Raw genomic sequence first — 25,647 nt, forward strand, 5'->3', positions numbered from 1 at the left:
GAAGGAAGATACCACCACCTCATCAAAGTTTTAGTGGATGCTGCTCCAGATTCTGTTCCGTCCTCCCAGGGTAACAGTCAGAGCAAGGTGACCCCTGGTGCAGCTTATGCTGCCGTCTTTGCAGTGCTCTGCGGGGGTGAGAACGGGGCTGAGGGACGGAGGAGAACTGGACACTAAAAGGGGCTGTGACCACAATCTGCACAGCGTTTCTCACTTACCTCATTGTCCTCTGGCTCCTGTTCCCCATTTCTCATCTTTATTTACCATAAATTATCAGAAGCTTCTAGGTCGGGGAACTTTTCTTTTTTTTTTTTTTTCCCTGCTGCTTTCTGGTAAGAACACCTGCAGAGTAAGCAGATTCTGAAAGAGAATGTGCTGCCAGAAAAGCATTTAGGGCTTGAACACAGACCAAATGTCCACATCATCTCAACTCACTTCTGGAATGTGGTCAGGAGCCTCAGTCCTTCCCGTTCTGCGTCCAGGGGTGGAGAAGGCTCATGCTGTTTGGAGGCACTTCTGACCACCGCCGCCGTGTATGCCAGGACCCCTGCTCTTCAGTTCCTTCTTAGTCTTCCTGCGTAGGCAGCCAGCATGGGGCTCGACAGGGAGTCTTAGCAAACATCTGTCTACCATTGATTCCTGCTGCCTTGCTTTCCTACATTACTACAGTTGGTTAGGTTTGGGATCTGAGGACCTACATGGAGCTCCAGCACCTGCTTCAGTAGCACTGATTAACTTCATTCCATTGGTAGAGACGTCGATGTTTAAAATGTTTAATAACCAGTAGTTGTTGACATACAGAGCAATTCTTTTTAGTTGCTAGATCCAGAAAGGGTTGCAGAACACTGAGGAGCAGGATGTATTGATGTGGAGATGCCCTTGCTGACTGCAGACCCTGGGGACCCTGCACACAGCAGTCTTGCTGCTTCCTCTCTGTTTACTGCTAGGGCTGTTGCTGTCCCACCTACCTTTGGCTGCATCTGCCTAAGTTATGATAGGGCTGGCCTCGCTACAGGAATTTCTTACACAAATAGTACTTTAGCACACAAATAGGTGACCCTCAAGATGAAGCTGTTACTTGAGAACAGACTTTGGAGGGGGTGCTATTGATAAAGCTGTAGTTGTAAGAGGGTTTATCCACACATGCCCCCACCCCCGTATCTGTCTGCATTCAGTTTTCAATCTCTGTTTAGGTCTTTTCTTTGTTCTCTGTCTCTTAACCCATTGTCTTCTATGTATTTCGGGTTGTTTCTTATGCACTGCCTTATAAACTTACTTTTGTGTCTTAAAAACTCAGAATTCATAGTGTCCAGTGGAAACGCTGTAGGGGTTGCCACTGAGACAATCAAGAGTCACTTAGGACTTTACTGTGACTTAAAACTTCAAAGCCCCCTCCTGCTCTTTTGTCTTAAGACTTCTCCCCTGCCCTTCCTCTTTGCTTGTTTTCTTCCCTGGCTTTTCTCGTGATCCTTTTTATTTCTCATAATATCTCTCTGCACTGCCTCCTCTCTCGTGACTGACTGGTCTCTGTGCCCTTTTCTAAGTGCCATCTATCATACATAGTCACAGATCACCTGACCTATATTGCCTTTCGGCTTCTTGGAGTTTAGAGTCGGGAAGTTGTAAATCCTGCGTTAAAATATGCTTATTTCATTCATTTCTCCTGGCTTCTTGTCTTGGAAAGGATTTTTTTTTATGTACACATTTTACAGTCATGACTTTATTTGTAGACAAGGGATTATTGTCTGGGAGTGTTTAAATCTGAAGGGGGGCTCGCGCAGACAGATTGCGCTCACATTCATCTGTAATCACAAAGGCTGGGTTACGATTTGCTTGTGGCAGGGCTATTTTTAGAGCCTGTCATTGCGCATGAGTGTCTGGGCCCTAGGCTGTGAGCCCCGGCTGCTGCCAGAGCAGATTGCACTGACTCTGCTCCTCGTCTGCAGGCAGCCTTCCCTCCTCACAGTCCTCCACTTTGCGTGGCATCTTAGCGTGGTTCTAGAACTCTCATCTGTGACCCACTTTACTATTCCATATGGCTACTGTTTCTGCAGCATATTGGGACCTGTTTGAGATGTATATTTTGGCCAGCGTTATGTAGTTATTCTCTTTCTTAAACTTTTCTTTCTTTTCTTTTCTGAAATAGGATCTTCTTAAATGTAGCATTGGGAGGTCTGGAACTCACAATCCTCCTGGCCCAGACTCCTGAGTACTGTGATTATAGGTGTGCACTACCACATCTAGCTTGTTCTTTTCTTTTGTTTTTTGAGAGACAGAGTTTCTCTGTGTAGCTCTGACTGTCCTAGAACTCACTCTGTAGACCAGGCTGACTTCAAACTCAAGAGATCCGCCTGTCTCTGCCTCCCGAGTACTGGGATTAAAGGCGTGCGCCAGCACTGCTGGCATCGGGCTTCTTATTCTCTGGATTGATGGATTTGTTGCCTTTGCAGAAGCTGTTGGTTGCTGATTATTTTGTGTTGTTGACTATTAGATAAAATTCCTAAGGAACTCAGACTTTATGTATCCCGGGGCAGCTTCCTGAGAACACAGACCATGGTTTGAGATGCAGGCTTCCTGCAGATTGACTGGAGAGTGCCATCAAGGAGCAGTACCCTTAAGAGTGTGAGAGAGAAGTTGAGTCATGGTCCATTTGCAAGAACACCCACTGATCTCATGGAAAACATCAGAGTTGTCCTGATGGAAGCAAGCCGTCCCCCTCCCCATTGCTGGCATTGGTCCAGCCTGGGCAGGGTGAAGGCAGGATGACGGGTGTGATATGAGCCCAGCAGCTAGCAGTGGGCTGAAGGAATTTCCCAGGTAGAGTTTTAGTCACCGGGGAAATGAGTGGGTGAGGAATGGGAATCTGGGCGGAGTCTCAGCATCCAGAAAGGTGCACCTGTCTAGTCTTCTGTGTCGTGCAGCTTCACTTCAGTAGCAGTGCAGCGTTAATGTCACATTCAGAGTCTTTTAAAGGCCAAGTATACTTATTCTCTCTCTCTCTCTCTCTCTCTCTCTCTCTCTCTCTCTCTCTCTCAGCTCATTTTAATTTAAAAATAAAATGAAACATGGAATTGATGAGTTTAAACTAAAAATAGCAATAACGTAGTTCGGTTTCAGCGCAGTAAGCCATACTGGAGAATTATACCCAGAAAAATTCCTTATCTTTCAGTGGCTGATGATGTTTGACCTAACCAAAAAAAGCCAGGGCAGGAAAGGCCTATGGTTAAAACCTATTAAATGCAGTAGTATTGATTAATTTGAGCAAACTTTTTTCCTTCTCAGTGTTATAGTCTAAGTATAAAAATTCACAAGGGAGTAGGTGTCATCATTTTTAGAAGAACAATGCAGATACATTTTCAGTAGAACCATTTATGTGTTTGGAAAACATCATAACAGATGCTGTTTAATCTGCCTATGAAACTACAAACAGATGGAGCAGACATGGCTGCCAGAGGGAAATTTCACTGACCTTCTATTTCACAGACCGGAATATGGATTAACAGACCAAAACACCAAGACAGAACTACTTTTCAGTGTATGGTAGAAGTGCTCAAGGCCCTTCAAGATGCTGGAGAGCAGGGATTAGCGATGTGCCTCTGTCTAGAGCCAGACAGCAGGCATTTCTGACTTTACAGGTCATATCATCTCCATTGTGTTTACGCAGCATTGCTTTTAAGCAGAGAGGCCTTAAATAACAGGCAAATGAATAGACATGGCTGCATTCCAATGAAAAATTTTAAGAACTTGTTATAAGACAGATGTAGCTGGAGAACCACAGTCTGGTGATCTCTGTTCGAGAGCCTAGGTCAGGTTGCCTGAGCCTCAGTACTGAATCAGAACTCTAAGTGTTGAGCAAAATTCTGAGTATTTCCGTACCTGTAAAACTGGGCATCAAAATAGCTTTCATCTCATAGGTAATGGTAACTACAAAATAATAGTGAGATAATTTGTGCACAGCGTTTGGCCCTTTGGAGAGGCTTGAGAGCTAGACTTTGCACTGTTCCCGTAAGTGGAGAGAGAACTGGATGCCATTAAGAGCTGAACAGTGCTAGAGAAATATTGGAGAAGTACAGCTCAGATTGCACTAGGCTGTGTAATGAGTTGTGCAGGTGCTGGTTGTTTTGTCTTAATTTGTCTGGGGCCCTAAGAGTTGTAGTCAGAAGGCTCACATTGCTGGGGAGGGGAGCTGGGCTCCTGCATGGGACTTGTCCCTGAGTTCAGCAGTACCCGTGTTTGTAATAACATCTATGTTATATCCTTCATGATATAAGGCTTCAGTTGTTTTTCTTTTTCTTGTTTGCCTTTTTCTTGAAAGTTTAGGTGATCACTGTGTAACTGATCTCTTCTGAGTAAATGTGAGACTATATATATATATATATATAGACATATATATGTCTATATGTACATATATTTGTGTGTATATATATATGTATATATATAATTTATAGTCCTATCCTCCCAAACTATCCATCTATAATCATAGTTCTTTTTCATAAATCAGCAAAGTAGAGAGGACATTGAGGACCTAAAGAATCACAGATGGCAGATGCTTGATGAGTATGAAGTTAAATATAATTAATTGAAATTTAAATGATACAACCAGGCCTAGCTTCTGGGCGAGTCCACTCAGAACCCAGGCACCACCCTCTCACAAACACCATTCCCACATTTCCAGACTTACCTATGGGTCCACAATTCAAGCAATGGCTTTCGTTAAGCACCGGCATTCCCAACCCTAGTGAGTACCCCGTAACCAACGCCATCAGTACCATCTCCATACTCTCTAAACCTAGCTCTGGTCACACAACTTCTGTACTGACCCAGACAGTCTAAAATCCCACATAGACATACAACCAAGGAAAGAAGTTAAGCTTTCCAGACCATATCATAAAAACGCAAACAATATGAAAGCTATCATAGTATGCCACCCTAATCCACTAGTCCTATTAAAAGGTTCCTTGATGAAAATTACCTGTGAATTTGAGGACACAAAATTTAAAAGAACAATCATAACTTTCATCAAAGGAGTTTAAAAAAAAAGACAAAAAGAGGCAGCTCAGTGAACTTAAGGAAATAGCAAAACTTCCTCAGTAAAGTACAAGACAAGTAGACAAGTGAATGAAATGATGAAGGCAAGCTGGGATGTGAAAAGGGGTAAAGAGGTGGAATTATTGAGATAACTCAAAGTGAAATGAAGATGGAGTCTATAGACTCAGTAGGTCAGTTAGAAGACTTTGGGGAAGCTGAAGTGAGTTAAATGAGAATGTTCTCCCTAGGCTCAGGTGTTTGGATGCTTGGTGCCCAGATGGTGGCACTGTTTGAGAATGGCTGGGAGGTTTGGACTGGAGTTAGGCTTTGAGAGTTAAAGATTCTGTGATTCAAGATGTGGGGTATCAGCGTCCTGTTCCTGCCACCATGCCTACTTCTTGTTGCCGTGTCCTCTTTCCACCGTCATGGACTCTTATCCCTCTAGAACCATAAGCTCAAATAAATTTTTTCTTCTGTAAGTTGCCCTGGTCATAGTGTTACCACAGCAACAGAAAAGTAACTAATTTAAAAGCCTTATCTCTAGAATGGATCAAGTAGAATCTGAATATCAGCACTTGAAAATAAAATGGAAGAATTGGCCCATGCAAACAAAGAATATGGAAATATCTCTTTCTCTCTCTCCCTCTCTTTCTTATACACACACGCACACACACACACACACATACACACACGCGCGTGCGCGCACGCACACACACACACACACACAAACACAGAGCATGTAGAATTCTGGGAGACTATAGAAAGACCAAATATTCTAATTATAAGCGTAGATGAAGGAGAAGAATCCCAGGTCTCTGAAGTAGATTGATCTTCCACAAGATCATAGTAGAAAACTTCCCCAACTTTAGGAAAGACATACACAGGAAGATACAAGAAACACACAGAACACCAAACACGCAGGACCAGAAAAGAAACTCTCCATGGTATATTACTGTAAGAACACTAGCTATACAGAGCAAAGAGGGTATTGAAAGCTGAAAGTGAAAACAAACAAGCTCCCAACAAAACCATAAGTGAATTATAAAAGAAAAGCCATCAGAATAGCAGCTTATTTATCAATGAAAACTTTAAAAGCCAGAATAAACTGAAGCAATGGATGCGATCTAGACTACTGTGCCCAGCCAAACTATTTTCCATAGTTGAAAGAGAGCGAAACTTTCCATGATATATAAACAAAAGTAACCCATGTCCATAAACCAGCCCAACAGAGAACCAGAAATAATACTTTTGACTGGAGAGAGGAATTAGCGCATCCAAGCGGCTAGAGAAAGAAAACAAAGCTACACTTACTGATGCACAAACTAGTACTGAGAACACAGACAGTGGAGCAGATCAACACACCCCAAACAACCCTTCAAACAGAAGAAAAGAATAAAGTGACACCAATAAACACACTTCCCGATAACTTTAAATATTAATCACCTCAACTTCCTAATCAAAAGATGCAAGTTAGTCTAATGGATTAAGAAACAAAATCTACCTTCCTGCTGTGTAAGAGAAATTCATCTTTCCTTCAAGACAGGGACCACCTTAAAGTGAAGGAATGGAAAAATGTATTCCATGAAAATGGAACCCGGGAGCAGCAGATCTCATTATTGACTTCAAACTAAAATTAATCAGAAGAACTAAAGAAGGGCAGAGTATTTTAATCAAGGGAACAATTAACAAAGAAGATATTAAATCACAAACATGCGTCAAATGTTGGCACACCTAATTCCATAAAAACATGCTGCTGGACTTAAAGATACATATTAACTCCAGTTCAATAATGGTGAGTGATTTTAATGCCCTGTTTCTCCAAGACAGGTCACCTGAACAAAAACTAAACAGAAAAACATCAAACTACATTAAATAGACTGAACAGATCTCTATAGAATATTCCACCAAACAGCAAAGAATATAGTAGCCCATGGGCATTTCTGTGAAATAGACCACTTACTGTAACACAAAGCAAACCAGCAAATTCAGAACAATTGAAATAACTCTGTGTTCTATCTGACCACCAGTGCACTAAAACTTAAAATCAATAGCAGTTACTAGAACCTCTAGTAACTACATGAACTTATGGGTATTAAATAGTACATTATTGAATGAATTGGTCAAAGAAGAAATCAAGAAAGAACATTTAAAATTCCTGGAATTAAAAGAGAGAATACAACACCACAAAACCTTTGTAAAACCTTTGGGACACATCAAAAGCAGCCCTAAGAGGAAAACTTGTAACTCTTAAGTGCCCACATTAAAAGAGCACAAATAAATGACTTACGATGCAATTCAAAAATTTGGAAAAACAAAAACAACCTAAACCCAAATCCAGTAGATGGCAAGATGTAATTAAAAAAACAGAGCAGAAATTATTCTTTGGAAACAATGAAAACAATTCAGAGAGTCAGTGAAAGTAAGAACTGGTCCTTTGAGATGATAAACAAGATTGACCAACCCTTGACCCAGCTAACTAAAACAAAGAAAGTGATTCCCATATTAATAGAATTAGAAATGGACAGAGAAACAATACAACATAAAGATAACAAATTATATTTTGTTATAAGTTATATATTTATATGGAATATTATAATGAATTCTTTGAAAACCTATACTTTATGAAGTTGGGAAACCTAAAAAAAAATAATAATATTGTAGATTCATCCAAACCACCAAAGAAGAGACCAGCATCCTAAGTAGTTCCATAACTAATAAAATTGAAATAGTTTTAAAAAGTTTTCTGATTGAAAAAGGCCATGTCTCAAATGGACTCACAATAGAATTCTAGTAGACATTTTAAAAACATCTACACGCAGTACTTCATAAGTTACTCATAAAATTAGAGACATAAGGAGCACTTCCAAACTCCAATGAATCTAGTTTACTTTAATACCCAAATCAGATAAAGACACTACAATAACCAAAAAGAAACCTATAGGCTAATATTCATGAGCATAGATCTACACTCCTCCATATATTGGAAGCTGAACACAGATGTAGATCTAAAGGATTATTCACCAGCACCAAGTTGACTTTATCTTGAAGATGCAGGTATGGCTCATCATACATAAGTCTTTAAATGTAATAAATTATATAGGTGGACTTTAAAAATAATTTTATTGTGATTATTTATCTCAATAGATTCAGAGAAGGCCTTTTACAAATCCAACACGCCTTCATAGTAAAAATCTTAGAGATATTAGGACTGGAAGAAACATCTCAGCGTAAGAAAGACTATATATAATAAACCCACAGCCATCATCATCCTAAATGGAGAAAATCTCAAAGCAACCCCACTAAAATCAGAAATGATCTGGGAATGGTGGCACACCCCTTTAATCCCAGCAGTTGCAGAGGCAGGCTTGGTCTACAGAGCAAGCTCCAGGACAGCCAGATCTACACAGAAGAACCCTGTCTCAAAAAACAAAAACAAAACAAAAATTGGAACTGAGACAAGGATGTCCACGCCCCCCATTCCTTTTCAGTATAGTATTCCAAGCACTGGTTAGGGCAATAAGAAAAGACAATAAAAATTTTAAAAATACAGGTAGGAAAAAAAATCAAATTGCCATTGTTTATAGATGATTAAATATTATACATAAGAGATTCCAAAAGTCCTCCAGAAATTGGCTAGAAATGATCAACACTTTCAGCAACATAGCAAGATACAAAATAAAATAAGAGAATGTCATATACAAAACCAATAATAAACACACAGAAAAAAGAGATCAGTGAAGCTTTCCTGTTCCTAATAGCAACCAAAACAAGCGTACAAAGCCTATGTAGGAATAAGTCTTATCAAGGAGAAGAAGGACCTCTACAATGAAAACTTGAAATTTCTGTAGAAAGAGATTGAGGCAGCCACTGGAAGATGGAAAGACACCCTGTGCTTAAGGATCGGTAGAATTAATATTGTGAAAATGACCAACCTACCAAAAGTGATTTATAGACTCAATGCAATCCAGCTAAAATTTCCAGGATACTTTTCATGAAAGTAGAAAAAATTCTAATATTCATATGGTGCCACCAAATACCCTGGATAGCAAAAGCAATACTGAGTAAAAAGAACAATGCTGAAGGAATTAATATACAGATTTCAAGCTATACTATAAACTGTAGTAATAGAAACAGCATGGTACTGACACAAAAATGGACCTGTAGATCAATGGAACAACCGAAAAGAACCAAGCATGACTGCATATGATTACAGCCAACCGATATATGACAGAGAGACCAAGCTTATGCACTGGAGAAAAAACAGCATCTTCAAAAAATGGTACTGGAAAAACTGAATATCCACATGTAGAAGATTAAATTAGACCCATGTCTATCACCATGCACAAAAACCAGCTCTAAATGGATTAGAGACCTCAATGTGAAATCTGAATCAGTGAAACTACTAGAAGAAAACATAGTCTGTCCCTACAAGAGACAGGTATAGAAAGGAACTTTCTGAATAGGACCCCATTGACTGAGTAATTAAGCCCAAAATTTGACAAATGGGGCTGACTTCATAAAACTACGAAGCTTGGAATAATAAGTTGAGGAACCCCACAGAGTTCTAGCTACTAATAGAGGGTTAATTTCCAGAATATAGAAAGAACTCAAAAAACAAAGAATCAATAAAGCAAATGACCTAATTAAAAAAAAAGTGGGCTATTGATCTGGACAGAGAGTTCTCAAAAGAAAAGAAATAGCTAAGAAATAACTTTAAGTGTTCAACGTCTTTAGCAATTACAGAAATACAAATTAAAAACTACAGTGATGATTCATTTTACCCCAGTCAGAATGGTTAAGATCCGGAAAACAACTGTCTCTGAATGCTGGTGAGGATGCATGGGAAACCTTCACTGTTGGTGGGATTGCAAACTAGTGTAGCCATTATAGCGTGGATAATTCTCAAAAAGCTAAAAGTCGACCTACTCTGTCATCCAGCTATACCTATCCTTGGCATAGTTTATGCCCAAAAGATTCTCTCTGCTTTGTGGACTCTAGCTCTGAGTATTTAGTTATGAGTATATAATCTGGAGTAACTGAAGAAACCTAGATAATAAGAAGGGTCAGTAGGGTGAAGGGAAGAAGGAACTGTAGAGAAGGGAAGAACAATGACACATGTTCTATGGAGGGAGAAATGGCTGAAACAGCAGCAGGGATTTAAATCAAAATGAAGAGGGAGGGCAATACAGGAGGGGGAACAAGAGGGGATAAATAGCACTTAGGATGTTTGAAAAAGCTAGGTAGAAGCGTGCTATTTTATGTTTACTCAAACATACACCTATAATGTGTGTGTGTGTGCATGTGCTAATGAATGAATGAAATTAGTCCCCTTGAGATGATAGTGTTTTCCCTTAGAGCCATAAACTATTGCACTAGCCCCAGTGCCAGAACTTGGAGGCAAGACTATTACTGAAGACACCACTTATTTTGGATACAGCACTTGGAGGAATTGAGTTGGATGTGACCCAAAAGCCTCCTCTCTGAGGATTGACTTGCTGAGTGTGGAAAAGTACTTTGCAAACGGCCAAAGCAAAATAAATAAATAAATAAATAAATAAATAAATAATAAAAAATCAAACCACCCAAAACAATAATAACAACAAAACAACAACAAAAAAAACCACCACCAACAAAAAACAATCACTAGTCCTACCCAACTGTAAAACCCATGAGCCACAACAGTGACCAGTGTGGCAAAATACCTCCAAGGGTGCAATAGTGGCATTTCTATTTTGGGAGTGATCAACAGCTGTCTGATTGGACAGCACTCTCAATAGGAGGGAATGCATGCCTTGTACTCTAAACCTAGCTAATTACCCACGAGCACTGAGATCATGGGCCTTAGAGGAGAACCTAGTGCAGCCATTCCCCTCAATCAGTAGAATCTTTAACAACATTCGTAATACTTATCCTTGCACCCACAGATAAATGTAGTTCTCACCCTTGTCAAGGAAGCTACCTTTTAAAGCAGAAGAGAGCATTGCAGAAATGCAAAACTGGCCAAAATGAAGAAAATGACTGGCTGTATGGTGTCCAGTCCCAGATCAACACAGCTGTGGCATCTGAGGCTTGGAGAACATCAAGAGGGAGGGGGAGGAAGGATGATAAGAGCAGAGGACCAGGACTTCTGTTGAGAAATAGTGTTTTCTATGTACGACAAGGAAGCTGCACCCTCGAATTCACATCAATATCATTACCTGAACTAGACCTGAATAATGACAACACTAGTTGATATGCCAATGTAGATGGGGAATATTCCACATGGTTCCACCCTTAGATGAGGAGATTCAGGTGGTCATTGCTCCCTAAGACAGAATTAGTCTTCTCCAGGGAAGAGCCTCAGATAGGTTATATAGTCCAAAGTGGTCAGTCTCAAACAAATACACATATGATGCACTGAGCCCCACCCTAAGCGTTCTTACCTGTAATGAGAGCAACCTTAGGGCGACCACTGAGAAAACTTAGCCTTGTTCATGAAACCTGAGGCAAAGCTTCATGTACGATAATTCCAGAAGGCAGAAACAGTCAGATAAGTTATTTAAAAGTGGTCGAAGGAGAAGTGGTTGCATTTCAAACAGTTTGATTTAGAATTTGTTGGGGCAATAGATGTATGAGTATTATTATGGATCTTTTGGAAAACTGAAGAGTGCCCTGACCTCATCATAACAATGCTATTTTTGTAAACAAAAAGAGAACTTTTAGTTACCTAACAATGACTAGAAAAATTGCAGAATTTGCACAAAATTATGAGAGTAAATTAAACCCTCATGTGGACTAGATAGGTCAGCCAGGAGGGAAATGAGGTTATTTTCTGAGTGTGCTCTGTGGAAACATTTCTAGTTTCAAAGCTCTTTGTGTTTCTAGAGAAGATGAGAAGATGCAATATCTCAGGTAATTCCAAATGCAAAAATCTCCGTTTTGTCTTTTAATTTGTACATCTTCAGCCATGTAGTTTATGCTTTTTGTCTCGAGTGGTTTTGGGGTGCAGAGTTAGACATATACTGTATTTCGGGGTCTTTTGAATGAGTAATTTGATAGAACTCTAAGAGCTGAGCTGGGTTCTGAATGCACAGAGGTAAGTCTCACACAGCTGTAAATGCACAGCCACTCTGGAGTCATGAGAGACCACAGGCAGAAGCCATCGGGACTGGACCAGCCGCTGCCGTCACTTTTGCTCTTATAGTCAGCCTCAGTCTCTGCAAGGGCTGCACAGTCTCTGTCAGTCCTGTACTGTTACTTGAAACTTGCTCTGCAGACCCGAAGGACTGGAATCTCCTGGCGGCTTGTTAAGAATATAGACTTGATCTGGGCGGTGGTGGTGCACTCTATAATCCCAGCACTTAGGAGGCAGATGCAGGTGAATCTCTGTGAGTTCGAGGCCAGCCTGGTCTACAGGGTGAGTGCCAGGACAGGCTCCAAAGCTATAGGAGAGACCCTGTCTTGAAAAACAAACACACAAACAACACCCAAAAAACAGACTCTTAGGCCCCAACATTTCTTTATCAAACTCTCAAAGGAGGGGCTCTATGGATGTCTTAGTTTTGTTTCCTGTTGTTGTAATAAAGTTATACTAATAATAATTAATAATCATCATCATCATCTATGTTTTAAAAGCTATTATTAAGAATGTAGGCAGATCGCGGCCCTGTATTGTTCTGAGGTATACAGAGTAAGAGAGTAACTGTGACAAACAGCATGGAACAAGTGGTTCTCAAACAATGAAAATAGAATCATTGTAGACCCCATGATCCTTCTTCAGGCTGTTTATCCAAGAGAACTGAATGGAGACCTTGAAGAGATATCTGTACACCTCCTAAAATGAATCAGATATCGGAATGTCAGTCATCTTAGGAATAAATAAAAAATATGGCACATATATATAATGAACTGTTACCAGGTTAAATGAAAGAAATCCACATGGTGTATCCAACATGGATGAATATTGGGGACTTTATGCTAACTGTAGTAATAGAGTCACAGGGAGAGAAGGACTGCAAATTTCATGTAGTCTTGAAGTACCTAAAAGACTGAAATCCAGATTCAAAGAATGAAATAATGGTAACAGAGCCCAGAAGCTGAACATAGAGAGCAGAGACCTTCTGTCCAATAGTATACTTTACATTTAACAATACTCTATTGTGTGCTGAATTCAAGTCTGAGAGATTTATCTCGTGTTCAGTCTTTCCCCTAGAACACTGCCCCCAACACATACACTGAAGACTGTCTTGAGAAGTTGTTACCCAGAAATCACTAATAAATTAGAATGTCTTTAAAATAGCAGAAGTCCCCTATAGAAAGACTTCTGAATGCCCACCATTCAAAGAGTATATAGTAGTGTTCTGGTTTGCTTCAACAAAACATTGAACAAAAGCAACTTGGGGGAAGCTAGCTTGTGGTTATAGTCTATCATCAAAAGAACCCCGGGGTCGGGGTAGGGGAGCTCTAGGCAAGGACTGAAGCCCAGGGACAGAGGGACGCTGCTTTCTGGCTTGCTTGCCTGGCCTGCTCCGCTTGCTTTCTTATCCATCCCATAACCACCTGCCCAGGGATGTGCTCACCGCATCCCATGACCACCTGCCCAGGGATGTGCCCACCGCATCAGTCAACAATCATGAAAATCCACCCTCAGCTATACTACAGACCAGTGTGATGGAGGAAGGTCCTCAACTGAGAGTCCCTTTCCCCACATATGTGTAGGCTTGTATTAAAGTGACCAAAACACCCAACACAGGTGTCACTCCCAGAGAACAGGAGATCGCCTCCTGCTGAGTGAGGGGTCCTGCGGGTAGGGAGACTCCCCTGGAACACCTTCCATAGAGACCCAAACATGAATGCAAAGGTCGGAGAAACAAAACTGGAGTCCAGGGAAAGAGTAGGTCCCAGAGCGGGGAGGCAAGGATGGGTGAATCCAGAGAAACAAAGACGCAGCTTCTGGTGACTTTATTCCTGGAGGTGTTTATTGAGGTGGTCGTGAAGTCTGCCCAGGATGACAGGAACATCATGTGGAAATTGCACTCTGCTTCCTCAGACCAGCGGGAGAATAGCTGACTGCACTCTTTTACTGTCTTCCTATACTGTCCAGTGGAAGGATGAGCTGTGACCCCCAAACCCAGGATGTGTATTTGAAGTAGGAGAGAGCCAACCCAACATTTCTCTGTATTTCCCTAGTTGGCCTGGAACTTTCTCTGTAGAATAGGCTAGTCTTGAATTCACGGAGAACCACCTGCCTCTGCCTCTCGAGTGCTGGGGTTAAAAGCTCGTAGTGTTTTTCATTTTGTTTTTATATTTTATGCATTACATTTTGATCATATTCCTTCCCCTCCCCCAACCATCCCAGCTCTTTCCTCACCTCCCTCCCTCTTCAAACAAAATGCAAGTGCTTGCACGCATGGAAACTGTGGAGTCTGATTTGGCCATTCACACTTCTGATGGGGACTTTACCTTCTGGTTTTGTTAGCCTCGTGGTAGAGACACACAGCTCACTGCACTTATTGTGATCTTTTATCTGTGTGCCTTTTAGTTTGGGGCCAGGACGGAATGCCTAGCTGTATTTGTCATCAACGGTTCGTACTTTGGCTTTCTGGCCAGGTGAAGGTCCAGGCTGGTTCATTTGAACTCAGCAGGAACAGACGGTTGAAGGAGTCCTTGATGAGATGTTAGTGGGTGAAAGTACTAAACAGCTTTCTGGGACTCTTCCATCCCTTCCAGTTCCCTAACTTTGTGCACTACCCAGTGTTATCTAGGCAAGGTCAAATGAAAAGAGAGAAAAGGACTACTATATCTCTTTAAATTCTAACACCAAAAAGAGCTTATAGCACCACCTGCTGTCTTAAAATATAATTTTCTTCTGCTGCATCTCGGCTCATGTTTTATAGTGTTTATGACAAGTGTGTATAGTGAACTAAGGACTGTGAACACGCGCAGTGACTTTGGGAAATAAAGCTGACACGTGGGCGATGGTTTTGTGTTTATAGTGCTGGCCATCACAGCTCTGAACTGCATGAAATTTGTTGATGCAAGTCAGAAAGTACACAGTACAGTAATGACGACGCTAAGCAATTACTATTTATGTGATATGCACTCCTCTAAGTGCCCTATGTGGGCTTTCCTTCTGAAACATAACCATGATTCTCTATGGGTTGTGCCACACACTCTTGGTGGATGCCAACATTGTGACACAGCGCACACTGTGACCAGAATCACATGCTGAGTGAGAGGGCTTGCGACTGAGCATGGCCATGAGACTCACTGAGCCAAGACCTCCCACCCAGTGATCAGTGCCTCTCGTGTCTTCAGCAAGGCACACCAGCAATGTGACTCAAGATTTCTTCCATACCTGCCTGTATTCAAGAATATATTTTATTTATATGAGTAATACGTAGTAATCATAGCTGACACTTCCATCCTGTTGTGTGCCAAGCGCTCTTCTAAATGCTTTGTAGAAGTGAAATCATTGTCACCTCTGTAAACTTATGGAGTATTTCATTTGCAAACTTATTTTACAGGTAAGGAAATAGTTAAGTGGCTAGCCAAGAGCACACAACTAGGGAATGAGAGAAGCTATGGAATGGACCTGGATAGTCTGGATGTAAAATCTCTGTGTTATATTCTAGTGCTTAGAAAACTTGATTCTAAAGTATTATAGTTATGTTTAGATGGAGTAGAATTTACAGAGATCTGCATGACAGAGCTAAGATAAAAACAAAAAAAGCTGTGCAGGTTGGATGGAAACTTAGGAAAAGATGGCTTCAGTTGATTTCTTCTTTTGATATCAGAAGTAATTCTGTGAGCTGGCAAGATGACTTAGGAGATAAAGGTTTTGCCACCAAACCTGACAAGTGGATTCAGTCCTGGATCCACGTGGTAGAAGAGCCAGTTTCTGCAGCTATCCTCTGACCTCTTCCGTGCACCATGGTGCGCGTGCGCGCGCGCACACACACACACACACACATATATATTTTAAACAACAAAAACCTAAGTAGACACATAAATCCTTCATTGAGTGTCTTCTTGAGTAGTCTTGATTGTTCTAGAAAGGATAGAGGGAGGTGGAGCAGGTAGATTCTTGTTCTCTAGAATGACTGTGGAATTATGCCCTAGTCTCTCTCTGTGTGTGTTTGTGTGTGTGTGTCTTTGAAAAAGTTTTAGACAATATCTGCCTCCCAAGTGTTTCTAGAATTTGTAGAGTCCTGAGGAGTATTAGTAATAATGGAACTGAGCCAAAGACAGCTGCTTATTACTCATAAGAAGAGAATCTCCATTTTTATCAAATAAACATTTCATCTCATTTCTGCAGAAGCTGGCAGTGATTAGCTAATGCCACCTAGTGGTTAGAATATGCCGTGGTTCCTTAGTCTGCAAGCCACAGAAATTATCTTCAGTGAGTCTAATTCAGAGGAAGAAAAGAAAGTGCTTGGAGTCTGGCATGCGCATGGTTGCCTAATGGCCAGTTCTTTTGAGGGACCCAGCCCTACTTTTAAACATGCTTGGCAGATGACCCCAACTCCCTGTCCCTAATCTCTTCCCCAGCAGCTGCTGTAATACCTCCTGGGTCGTATGGGGGCTGCAAAGATCTTCCGGGACTATTTTGGGTTGAAGAGGGCCAGGCCAGCTGAGCTCTCACGCAGGGGCGGGTTGGAGCAGGCCGATGTGTGAAGAGCCAGTCCAGACAGTGATGGCAGTTTTGAGAATCTGTTTACAGTTCCTCCTTGTTCTTTTCTGTTGACCTCGGAGTGACTTTGTGGGTCCTCCTCTACTACTTCCCCTCCTCATCTTCATATCCTCCTGTTTGTGGACAAGGTCTCCGCAATCAAATGCCAGCCCATCTCCAGGCTCCTCAGTGAGAAGTTCCCTGCACACACCCGGTCTTCCTGAACTCTGCACATACACGACCAGGCCTTTAAAACTTGCTTCTTTTCCTGGTGTCATTAATCCCCGTTCTGTATTCCCTCCCTGCAATCTCAAGTCTTCTGTGTCTCTTCTAAAACTCAAACAAACCACAAACACAGGCTCCCCTTAGAACGTCTGTTGTTTACCTCTTTAATTTCCATCCATACTTGACTTAGACTCCTGGCTGGCACATCCTCAGATAGTATCTGCTTGCTTGTAAATATTTCATGCGTGTACCTGCCATTTTACTTATTCATTCATTCCTAAGCTCTGCCTTGCCTGGGACATAAGTACTCTTTAGTCCTCAAGTGCCTGCCACCCACTAGACTAAGCCAAATATAGAGTAGCTTCAGCTCCATTCTGCTCCTTCTCTGAGCTCTGCTACCACTGAGAGCACTGGAGCACTGAACTGCCTGCCCACCTTTGCCTGCGTGTTTGTGAACTCATGTAAATTACTTCTTTTGTGTTCTGGTAAATTACTTTTTGTTTTCCGCTACAAGAGGACCGAGGCCATCTTTGATACCTTCCAAAATGTTTTTTTCGATGTGGCTTATTTGAACTCGTTTTCTTGTCTGAAGAGTTATGCTTACTTTACTGACTGTTTTATCAAGCCCTGCATTTTTCTAGATAGGCTACTTGGAATTTTATAAATACCCTTTATTTAGAACCTAAAATTCTTGTGACTAAAATGTAAACATTTCATGGATTAGGACAGTTGAAGTCAGAAATGTTTACTAAATTATGTGGCTTTACTTAATGAATCAGCATTTGGACCCAGCCCATCACTCCCAAGCCCATGTCCCTTTCCCCACACGACCTCTGCCTTAGCGCTGGACCCTCTCTCTGTGTGTGCTTTACCAATGCTTTGCACTCCTACTTTCCCTCCAAAGGGATTCTGCTCTCCAGAGGGTGGAGAGGTTCTTTCCCCATCATTTCTGTTGATGTAGTAAATTAAGTATCCCAACAAAAGTAACTTTAAGGAAGGAAGGGTTTATTTGGCTTACAATTCCAGGTCATAGTCCACTGTTGTAAGAATGCTAAGGTATGAACTTGAAGCATCTAGTTATATTCACAGTCAGGAGTAGAGAGAAAATGAATGCATGTATCATTAATTGTGCTCAGTCTCTTTTCTATACAATATACTCCAGGATCCAGACATAGGGAACAGTACTGCCCACAATGGGCAGATCTTCCTGCTGCAATTAATATAATCCAGGCAGTTCCTCACATACATGCCCATTGCCAAATCTGAACTAAATAGTTCCTCACTGACACTCTCTTCAGAGGTGATTTTAGATTGTGTCAAGTTGGCATTTTAAACAAACTGACTACCTGGTCTGGTGTTCTGTTTCCTACATCATCCTGTTTCATGCTTAATCAGACGTATTCATTAACTCATCTGAACCATATATAGAAGTAGGACAGGGTCCCCATCTGTCATTTTTGTATACATCCATCAATTTACTGAATCCCAAAACCATTTTCTAAGGTGCCCTGAGCCCCGTGGATAAATGTTACATCCATGTTGAACCTCTGATACTCAGTTGGGAATGTAAATGAGTTCACTGACTAGGGGGACTTGGGAGCACTTAATTTAATTAAATCCGGAGAATATTTATATAAATTCAGTGAAAATCTAAATTTGTGTGTGTTTCCTGCTACAGGGATTCCGAGCAAGCCCTCGACACATCAGGAGACGAGTTGCTGCTGCTGCTGCGGCTGCCCGGCTAGAAGAAGTCAAGCCTGTGGTGGAAGTTCACCATCAGAGCGAGCAAGAGTCATCAGGGAAGAAGCGAAGAATCAAGAAAAATAGCCGAGTGCAGCCAGAATTTTATCATTCTGTTCAAGGTGCCAGAAGGCCTGTAAGTAGAGAGCTGTCTTTTGTAAGAGTATTGAATACACACTCAAATGTTGAAATCATTCTCTTAAATAAGTTTTGGAGCAAGTAATTGGACTATCCTGTTGGTACCCCACAAAGTGACTGTGTTCACATGAAAGAGAAGGTGTTGGGTCGATCCTTGCCAGAGGCAAGAGCGGGTCAGTGTCACACAGACCTGATCTGAAGCCTAGGGGATTCCTGATGCCCTTGAAGCTGTGGTCTAGAATGAAGAGGGGGGGGGGTTAGAGTTAGCAGGCTGAGGTGTGACTTCAGAGCGTCAGTAGAGCCGGTATCAGGACAGGAAAGGCACTGAAGGGGAACTGGAGCTGGAATCTGTGGTGCTAGCTGATCCCCTTCCAGGAGTCTCTAAGGGCTGGGAGAATTCAGCTCCCCTGTAAAGCCAGCTCGAGGTAACTCTAGAAAACCTTCTAACTACAGCCTTTCCACCGTAGGAAGGCAGGAACTTTGTCTCCCTGACTATGGTGGTTTGAATGAGTGAGAAAGTCCCCTGTGGGCTCATTGATTCGAATGCCTGCTCCCCAGTTGGAGGAACTGCCTGGGAAGGGTTGGGAGGCATTGCCTTGTCGGAAGACATATGTCACTGGGTATGGGCTTTGAGGTTTCAAAAACCTAAGCCATTCCCGTTTAAATCTCTCTCTGCCTGGTGGTGGTTGTCTCAAGATGTAAACTCTCAGCTGCTGCTTCAGTGTAGGGCCTGCCTGCGTGCTGCCGTGGTCTCTGAAATGATCATAAACTCTAACCCTCTGGAGCTGTGAGCCCAAATTAGATGTTTTCTTTTATAAGTTTCCTTGGCCATGATGTTTGGTCACGGCAATATTAAAGTAACTGAGACACTAACCAAGCGTCCTGTACGTCTGTTGACATCAGCAGTGCCTTCCCTGGGGTGCCGGGGTTCAGCTGGAGGCTGATCTCCTCCTCATTTTCTGAGCACATTGCTCTAGGTGCTCTGAAGGTTTTGTCTTGGTGGTTTCTGACACATGGATTTCCAAACCAACGCCGTGATAATTAAGGATTGAGGCCTTAGGAAATGCTATTTGAAAACTAAAAATTGTATTTCTTAACTGCAATAATTTTATATTATTTTAGGATTAAAAGTTACGCTCACGTGGTTCATCCTTATGCTATGTCTAGCCTATTGTCATCATTTCCGGTACTGACAACCTAAGGGAACTGTCAAGATTTGACTTGATGATGCCTCTGCAGGCCATGAAGACGCAGATGCCATTCCGTAGGGGTCACCAGGTGGCAGGCACATGTGGAGATAGGCTTAGTGAGGAAGCTAGCAGAAGGGCCCTGCTTCTAATGAGTCATTTGCAACAGAAGGACTGAAGTGCACTGCTCAATGACAAGATGTGTTATTGGTGCCTACACCATCCAGAGGTATTGTCAGGCAGGAGATGATGTCTTTAGGGAGAAGAGGTAGAGGGGACTGTTTGGATGTGTGGGGATTTACATAGAGGAATGCATACAAAAGCAATCTGGAGAAGTTGAGTGGGGCCATATATCCAGACAGCCACTGGTTTAAACTCCACTTGCTGTACTTCCCTGAGAAAGCCAGAAAAAAAAATAAATCAATTTTTATTTATTTAAATACAATTTATTTCATTTAAATAAGATGTTAGATTTTATTTAAAATGATAAAATACGATGATTTTTGGAAGATTAAGAATGTGTTGTGTGTGCAGCAGGCTGGGGCAGATAGGTAGTGACTGCAGTAGGCTAGGTGTCATGCCTCAACTCCGACGTCCGTCATTAATAATAGTTCATCTGAGAACGGCCTTTGTCAACTGTGTCCTGAAGGAGCCGCAGGAAGGGAGGGAGACAGAGGAGGGGCGAGTGAGGATCAGAGGCTGTCCACAGCCTGGAGTGTGTTTGTGGGAGCAGGTGATGCGGGCTCCCCCATCTGATTGCATTTCTAGTAAATTGTCTGGGAGACCAGAAATTGTCAGTCAGCAGCGAGGAGACCGTTGGCTCCTTGTTTTGTGTGATTCCTCTGCAAACTTTTGAAGTCTGGCCACTGTTAACTGCTCACTGTTTCTCTGTCATCTGTAGACTGTTTATGTCTTCTGATGGGTGTAGTTAGCTGCCGTCACTAGTATCGGCGGCAGCCACCCTGTTCACCCTGGGCCCAAACCTGTTCTTTTTATCACTTCCTCATTTGGATGCAGTCAGTGCTGGCACATACTGCTGCAAGAACAACTCTAGCTGTGGCTTGGAGAGGGGATGAAATTGCATCAGGGCGATTACATGGTGAGATTATATCAGATGGGATTGCATAGTGATCCGGAATTGTTTGGATGGCTTTATGTGAAGCACGCCAGGCATTTCTAGGAGCGATTGTAATAAAACCTGTGAATAAGAAAGACTGACAAAGTAACTTCAAAGAAGAATCAGAAAATATGACAGCGACTGAGGATGTAGTTCAGTGGTCAAGTGCTTGCCCGGCTTGCACATGGTTGTGGGTTTGCATGCAAGGAGGAGGCAAGGAAGACATGACTGTGCTCCTTTCTGCTGGCTTAAAGTGGCACTGCCTTCATGGTGACATGTCGTATGGAATGCATTGCCCTTCATGGCCTTTGACGGCTGTAACAGACTGGCTTATTCTGAATTCATAATTTATACTTAAGAGTGCCTATAAGATGTATAATGGGGATCACTAATAGAAACTTAATTAATAATACATGGACTTCTTATGTCACTCCTTTGGGAAATTGGATGTCTCTAAAGCTGAGTAAGCAGCCATTTTATCCCGATTTTCTCCCGGTAAATGCGTCTTGAGATTTATTGTCATCTCAGGGTCTGTCACTGGCGTGTTTAGGGATCTGGGACCACACTGGAGCAGGAAAGACAATTAGATCTAGCTCCTGCCTTGTGCTTTAATATTTTTGACAGTACAAAACACTTTTTGATTTCTGAATGTCAGAGTCCTTAAGTACTGTACTCACAACTTTTTTATTGCTGTGAACCAGATATCCCATAGAGATCAGAGGGGAATGCTGTATCTGTTTTCTGGTTTCAGAAGACTGCACTCTCTTACTGTGAGAGACATAGCAGAGCTGTCCAGTCGTTGACAGTAGGAACATGTTCACACAGCTCAGGCAGGAAGGAGAGGGAGTGCAGGCTGGAGCTAGGGCAGGCAGCACTGACTAGTCCCCAGTAAACAACCCCTTTAGCCAGGCCCTGCCTCCTACACTTCACAGCCTTCAGACAGCACCATGGACTGACAAGGCACTGGACTTTCAATGTAGGCTACTGTGCAGGACTTTCCAGATTCAAACCGTAGAGGTTTTCCTTGTTGTAATGCGGAGACTTGTATCCCTCTGTGTTTGCTTCCTGGGCTCTTTGCTGTTTTTCTTCTCGCTTAATTTTCCCAGCAGTCTTCGGGCAAGTGCTCGGTTTCCAGGGGAGAAAGTTTGCCAAGCTCATGCACCTGGTAGGAAGCAGGGCTGACATTTAAACCCAGAGTCTCTGGACTTGAGAATATTGGGGAAAAAATGAGAAATTCTTCATTTTCATATTTTTGATCAGCCCCCTGGTTATCTTAACCACACCGAGTCTCAGTGTTTCTAATGCACAATGGCAGATACACGTACACAAAATCTTTGTGTTTTAACAATCAATCAGCCAGGCAGTGGTGGCACACACCTTTAATTCCATCACTCGGGGCAGAGGCCAGTGGTTCTCTGTAAGTTGGAGGCCAGCCTGGCTTACAGAGTAAGTTCCAGGCCTGCCAGGGCTACACAGAGAAACTCTGTCTCGAAAATAAGGCTAATTAGATAGCTAAACAATTGAACCAGTCAAAACCTATTTTTAAATGATGTTAAAAGCAATAAATAAGCTCCAAACCTAATTTTTGCTGTGCATCTTATTGGCTTGCTCTTCCTATGTCAGGGAACCCAGGAAATAGGAATCTTTGTTCTAATGTCTCTTCGTACAGATCTGTTTATGTAAGACAGCTCTCGGTCATAGGGACATAAAAGTTCCAGAATTAAAAACAAACAAACAAACAACATAAAAAAAAATCCTCTATCTTTTTCTGTTCTGTTTTGCAGACTAGTTCTTTTTTTTTTTTTTTTAGTAATTTTATTAAATTATAAAAAGTTTCCATTTACGCCCCTCCTCCCAACGCCCTCCCACTCCCCCCCTCCCTCTCCTCCCTCTTTGTCCCCAAGGGAAGTCAGGGTCTCCTGCCCTGTGGGAAGTCCAAGTTCCTCCCCCCTCACTCCAGGTCCAGGAAGGTGAGCATCCAAACAGACTGGATCCCAAGACTAGTTCTTTTTTAATATTGCAACATGATTGCTTCCATTTCTGGCTTAGACCTCTCTCTGCACTTAGCTGCTAATGCTCTTGCTTCACTGTCTAAATGGTAGCTTGCTTCTCTCCTGGCAGGAACATCAGTGTGGAGCTCCCCTTGGTTTTCTTACTTCTGAGCTCCTACTACCAGCCAGAAACTGGTTTACTGATTGTGAAAATTTTGATTCAGAGGTTGGGTAATATAGGGGAGAAGAAACAGGCTTAGGCTTGGGGGGAATAAAAACATGTTAATTTTGCAGTGGCCCTAATGAACCGTCTATCTTAGAAGACGTGAGTCTGGATTTGGGAGCCATTTGCACAAAGATGTTATCAAATGCATGACCTGGATTGGGTGACCCAGGAAGTGAAGCTGCAGCTTGGGTGTCTGACGTGCGAGTTTGAGAAGAGGGCCTAAAGCTGCTTGGGAATGAATACCTTTTCAGTTTGTTTCAAAGGCTTCTCTGTACACAGTGAACTTTAACTTAGCTTACGTGGAGAGATCCTTGTAAGGAGTAGAGTTCAGCCAGTCACAGCAGAGGGAGCAGGAAGCGACAGACGGCCAACTTTCCAGATCAGGCGCAAACAAGGTGATTGCTGGTTTCGGTACCTCGCTCCGCTTTCTGTGTCCACTCTCCTTTCTTCTGCTGTAAGTAGAACCTGAGCATGTGGCAGAGGGAAACATCATGGAACAGTTCTGTCTGGCACCTCGACTCTAGAATTGTAAAAAGTGCTTTTTAGGATTTGGTTTACTTAACTCTTAACCAGGCGTGGTGGTTCATGCCTTTAATCCAGGAGACAGAGACAGGGGGATCTCTGAGTTTGAGGCTACCCTGGTCTAAGTAGTGCGTTCCGGGAGAGCTGGAGTTACATAGTGAGATACTCATCCCCCCACTCCTCCAAAGAAAGATTTGGTGTTCTCGGTTAACAGGGGTGTGATTCCCGTATAATCTCCAAATCTCCCCTTGGAAATAGAAATAGTTTAAGCAGAGATGAATCCAGGGCTCTTGGCTTTGATTTCAGGATATCGTGTTAGATCAAGAAAGACTGTTCAGGCAGAGACGAGAGAAAGTGGCAGGAGAGGATTTTCCAGACATATATCCCTTACTCCTTGCCTTCCTGTGTCCTCTGAGAAACCGGTTCTGTGCCTTGCTCTTCTTTTCTGTTGATTTCTGTTCGGTGTCTTGGAGATGTTTTTCCCCTGTTTTCCTGCACTGCGCCTTAGGTGGTTGTACCGCCACCGGATACTTTGGAACATTGCATAGTCTCAATTTTTATAAATTAACATTAGTAAGATTTTAGCACACCAAGCTTGGTGGCCAAGCACAGGTCCTTGATCTTTATTATTTTCTATTATAAATGTGGCTGGGTGTCGTCTCTCTGTTCTTTTCCTGCTTATGTTAAGTGGACTTCCCTTTCCCTTTCCTTTTCAAATATACAGGACTAGGCAGCTTTATTTGCATAACCTCAGGACACTTCCCCCTTCAGTGGAAGGCTTGATTGCCCAGCCCATAGGAGGCTAATTAATCAGCAAAGTCAGGGTTCTTAAAGAGATCGTCTGCTCCCTTTGCCTCTTTGAATTTCTTCTTTCTTTCTTTCTGGCTGTCTTTCTTTCTTCTTGCTTCCTTCCTTCCTTCCTCCTTTCCTTTCTTTTTTTTTCTTTTGGTTTTTCAAGTCAGAGTTTCTTTTTTTTAAAAAAAATTTATGTATTTGTTATGTACACAATATTCTGTGTGTGTGTATGTTTGCAGGCCAGAAGAGGGCACCAGACCCCATTACAGATGGTTGTGAGCCACCACGTGGTTGCTGGGAATTGAACTCAGGACCTTTGGAAGAGCAGGCAATGCTCTTAACCACTGAGCCATCTCTCCAGTCCCTCAAGACAGGGTTTCTTTGTGTAACAGCTCCAACTGTCCTGGAACTCAGTTTGTAGACCAGGCTGGCCTTGAACTCACAGAGATCCACTCGTTTCTGCCTCCCAAGTGCTGGGGTTAAAGGTGTGCGCCGTCTATCACTATCTGACTGCGTCTTTGCGTTTCTAAAAAATGAATTTATTGAGGGAAATAAAAATTTCCTTTGGTAAGGGCCTAACAAGAATTTTATTTTTAAAGATTTATTTACTTAATATATTATGTGTGTCGGTGTTTCACTTATATGCATGTCTGTGTACCGTGTGAGCACAGTGCCTGCAGAGGTCAGTGGAGGACTCCAGACCCTCTGGAACTGGAGCTAAAGACAGTTGTTAGCTACCATGTGAGTGCTGGGAACCGAACCTGAATCCAGTCAGAAAGTTCTCTTAGCCACTGAGCCTAAAAAGAATTTCATTAAAGAATGTCCAAATTTTTGGTGCTCATTACTATGCCAGTCTTTTAGGTTCATAATTTATAGATATTTCTAAAAGATTTTACTTATCTTAATAGGTTATTAAAAGTCTGTAAATAATTGGTGTACCATACACAGCATACAGGACAAGCAAGTTCTTTAGCTGTTGTTTGTTTGTTTTGGTTTTTTGAGACAGGATTTCTCTGTTGCCTGTCCTG

The 25,647-nt window shown here is 42.1% G+C and overlaps 1 protein-coding gene and 1 long non-coding RNA gene across 12 annotated transcripts in view; one reads left to right on the forward strand and one right to left on the reverse strand.

The window, feature by feature from the left end:
* The window catches only part of Dst (dystonin), a 408,649-nt gene that overhangs the window by 36,293 nt on the left and 346,709 nt on the right, over nt 1-25,647 (forward strand). For all 11 annotated transcript variants that reach the window (XM_048430395.3, XM_048430401.3, XM_048430399.3 and 8 more), the window contains exon 3: nt 18,582-18,779. In XM_048430395.3, coding sequence (XP_048286352.3) covers nt 18,582-18,779 — 198 coding nt within the window. The remainder of the gene's footprint in view (nt 1-18,581; nt 18,780-25,647) is intronic.
* LOC146890758 (uncharacterized) lies at nt 20,496-24,522 on the reverse strand. The gene is made up of 3 exons (XR_014998276.2): nt 24,216-24,522; nt 23,602-23,767; nt 20,496-22,247 (listed from the first exon to the last, which is right to left on the reverse strand). It is a non-coding gene; the product is annotated as an uncharacterized LOC146890758 (long non-coding RNA).

The sequence above is a fragment of the Myodes glareolus genome, chromosome 18 (genome assembly GCF_982192425.1).
Source record: "Myodes glareolus chromosome 18, mMyoGla1.1, whole genome shotgun sequence".
NCBI lineage: Eukaryota > Metazoa > Chordata > Mammalia > Rodentia > Cricetidae > Myodes > Myodes glareolus.